At 32.6% G+C, this 3,468-nt stretch overlaps 1 protein-coding gene across 1 annotated transcript in view; it reads left to right on the top strand.

Moving 5' to 3' along the window:
* LOC125038210 (UMP-CMP kinase-like) overlaps positions 1-3,026 on the top strand; it is a gene marked incomplete at its 5' end in the record, with an annotated part of 3,239 nt that extends 213 nt beyond the window's left edge. Inside the window, 2 exon segments of the mRNA XM_047631620.1 lie at positions 144-272; positions 1,528-3,026. Of these exon segments, the coding sequence (XP_047487576.1) occupies positions 144-272; positions 1,528-1,737 (339 nt within the window).
* Between the last annotated feature and the right edge of the window lie 442 nt (positions 3,027-3,468).

The following is a 3,468-nucleotide window of genomic DNA, read 5'->3' as shown; positions in this document are numbered from 1 at the left end:
AGACATGAAAATATAAGATTTTTGTTTTGTTTTTTCAGTAAAAATGAAAAGAAGGAAGAAAAAGTAAGAAATGATAATTGTGCTTTATTTATATGTGTGTGTATATTGATGTTAAAATCTCAATTGGAGTTTTAATTTTCAAGGATTCAGGTAAAATGGACTTCCTCATTGATGGATTTCCTCGGAACCAAAATAACCTTGAAGGCTGGAACAAAGAGATGGGCGAGAAGGTTAACCTGAAGTTCGTCCTTTTCTTCAACTGTCCTCTTGAGGTAAGGTTCAACATGATCCCAGCAATCCATTATAACTGTCATAGCAATATGACATATTTATTATGTTCGGTATGTGAATGGATGTTCATTTTAGAATATCTATTTACATTTAATATTGCAAGATTAATATGAATGATTGAAGGATATTGGTTAAAATACAAATTTCAAAACAAGTTACTAGATTGATACTGAGATTTAAAAAAAAAAAAAAAATATATATATATATACACGAACTACATTTATAGGAAAATGAGACAGCAGTTTCAAAATCTTCAGATAAAGATGAAATCCAGGATTTTGAAATGGTTATCTTGACTTTTACTTTAAATCATTATTATATATAGTAGCTGAATTATGTTCAAAATTTGTTCAGCCTTGTCAGGACAACATTACTGAGTGCTAGATAATTTTCTGAAAAGATTTAAGAATGTAACCATGATATTAGGTAGCCTGTTTGGATGATAGAACAAAATTCTAGCTTTGGGAACGTCCTGTGTGTGGATACTTTTGTTAAAGTGACGAGCATTGCAGAAAATACAGTTGTTAAATTATTTAATAATGAAATGGAGTTTTATTTAGATTTAGTTTAATTTTGTTCAGGATTTGCCAAGAAATGTACAAAATAATTGATTATCAAGTTATCATTGATGCCAGCTATATGGAATGTCTAGTGTGGTTTTGCTTTATTATTTTTTACTCATAGATGGCTCCACAATTGCTATTTACCAAGGTGTCATTTAGTAGGCCTACTTGACCTCACCTGTTTAACCCATTTCTTGAATTTTATGGGGAAAGGTTATATTTCTGTTACTAATACCATAGTTGTCAACATTATAATAATGATGATAATATTTTTTTGCCATTATTATCATTATCATATCCTCATCAGTCATAATCATCAATCATCACTGTTAATATAACAGTGAAGATTAACCTCTTCCCGACGGGTCACGCCTATAGGCGTCATAACAATACGCTCGAAATGTGGTGTGCGGCTGTTCGCCGCGGTGGCCCGTCAAAGCGTTCCGAGGCAGTGATTCGGCTTGATGTACCGAATTCATGCGCTCAAAGTCGGCGCTGTTGCCATGGTTCGCCAGAGCGTAGAGTTTTTTTTTTAGTTTTCTACACATCACCAATGGGTTAACAGCATGTTAATTTTTTTTCTGCTGTAATCAGATTGGTTCTGTTTTTTAAACTTTACAATTTGACATATGTTGTATAGTGCAACAGCTACTTTCATAGTCCCTCCTTCCAGGTGTGCACCCAGCGATGCTTGGACAGGGGAGCCGCAGGGTCTGGCCGCTCAGATGACAACCTGGAGTCCCTCAAGAAGCGATTTGACACCTACATGAATGCCACAATGCCCATCATTGAGCACTATGAAGGGCAGGATCTTGTACGTAAGATCGATGCCACTCGTTCACCTGACGAAGTATTTGGAGATGTTGAAAAGCTGTTCAGTTAAATTAGTCAAGTCTGAGGAAGAAGGTAAGTTGGCTCAGCAAAGAACAAAAAAACATCTGGTTAATTTAAGTGTTTTATCATGAAAGGGTTAGCAGGCAGCCAGATACTGTGAGATTGGTATTTTAAGTGGTATTTCGGTAAAAGATCTCAGCATGAACAAATTCTACCAAAACACAAAGTATGTGAATTTAAGATTATGTAAACATCATTATCCTATGGCTAGTTTACCATTTGCAAGTATGTCTTGTAATTTTTATCTCACTGAAGAATTCATTAAATGTATTAATTGCTGATATAATGCTTTTTGCTTTCAGTTTTTTTTCTGTTGCAAAATAGTATGACCATGATATTGATTTGATATTTCTTTTTTAATATTAAGGATATCAATTTTAACAGTTCTTAAGCAATATTTTTGGTTTTATTCAATTTCATCAAATGTTAACATTGAATATGGCTTTGTACTCAAATAGATTATATTGTTAGATCATACTTGACTTCTGTAAAGTGGTGCTTTGCCATCATGTTTTCACTGCATAGGTAATTAGTATCATATATAATTATAATTACTGGCTAAACCACTTGTATGTTTTTGACAAGGAAAACTATAATGCCTTGGTGTATTTGTTAGTGTTCATGTAATACTAGTTTATTTGTAATTATTTATTTTGTGGAAGGTTACCATATATAGAATATAAAAAGATATTCAGACACTAAGTTAGGTTTTATTTTTATGAAAACACCTGTCCCTGTAGATAGCTATTTTATTCAAGCAAAAGTGTCTTGCATAAAAGTGAGCAGAGATTTCAGCCCCAGATATGGAATATGTTAACTGTACTGAAGCAAGTAGAAGGTAATGAATACTAGAGAAGAAATAATAAGGAGAATCAGTAGTGCATATAATGTTAGCCAGTAGACTTAGATGTATTTCTTCAAGAGGAAGTCTGTACTTTTCCTCCACCCTTCAGCCAATTTTTGTTTCAAATTCCATGATGGCAGCAATAAATGGTTGAATAATGTTTAAATAAGCATTTCAGTTCCCACATGTCAGCAAATCATCATTTCATATGCATTTACATCAGATATATGTGCAAAATGCTGTATATCCATAGTCATTATCTGGTATGCAAGTTTTGAATGTTATTTTAAGATGTTATTGACAATAGTTTGGGCTGTAAATTAAATTTTTAAGTTTAAAGAGTGTATCTAATTTTAGGGAGATCCTCTAAACCTTTATCTGCTATTTATTGAAAGCATTAAGTATTGTTTGAAATAAAATGAATATTACTTTTAGCTTTACTTTTTTCAACCTTGTTTATTTGTGTTTTTATATTTCTTTGATCATGCAACTGTATATCCATAGGTGTATTTTTATAGACCCATAGTTCATATTATATTTTGATATGATTCAACATATGCTTCAAAATGCAATGTTCTCTATGCCTGAATTAATGGAAAAGGGTCAGGTTAATTAAATAGGGTGAACATTCCTCCATTTATTTATTAACAGTCACACACCATCAGGCAGGCATTGTAGTAACCCTCTGGTGCTTTACAACCTGGTTGCAGGAGGCAGTTGTTAATGAAAACATTAACTTGGAAGGGCAACTAAATACAGGAATTTACAAAAAAAAAAAAAAAAAAAAAGGTAGTATGATTTACAGCATAACAGTATGGACTTGTTGATACATACAATTCTAGCAACAGTGACCTACACAATAGTAGAGGAAGTATC

The sequence above is a fragment of the Penaeus chinensis genome, chromosome 24 (genome assembly GCF_019202785.1).
Source record: "Penaeus chinensis breed Huanghai No. 1 chromosome 24, ASM1920278v2, whole genome shotgun sequence".
Classification (NCBI taxonomy): Eukaryota; Metazoa; Arthropoda; class Malacostraca; order Decapoda; family Penaeidae; genus Penaeus; species Penaeus chinensis.
This window is presented reverse-complemented; position numbering and strand designations above follow the sequence as displayed.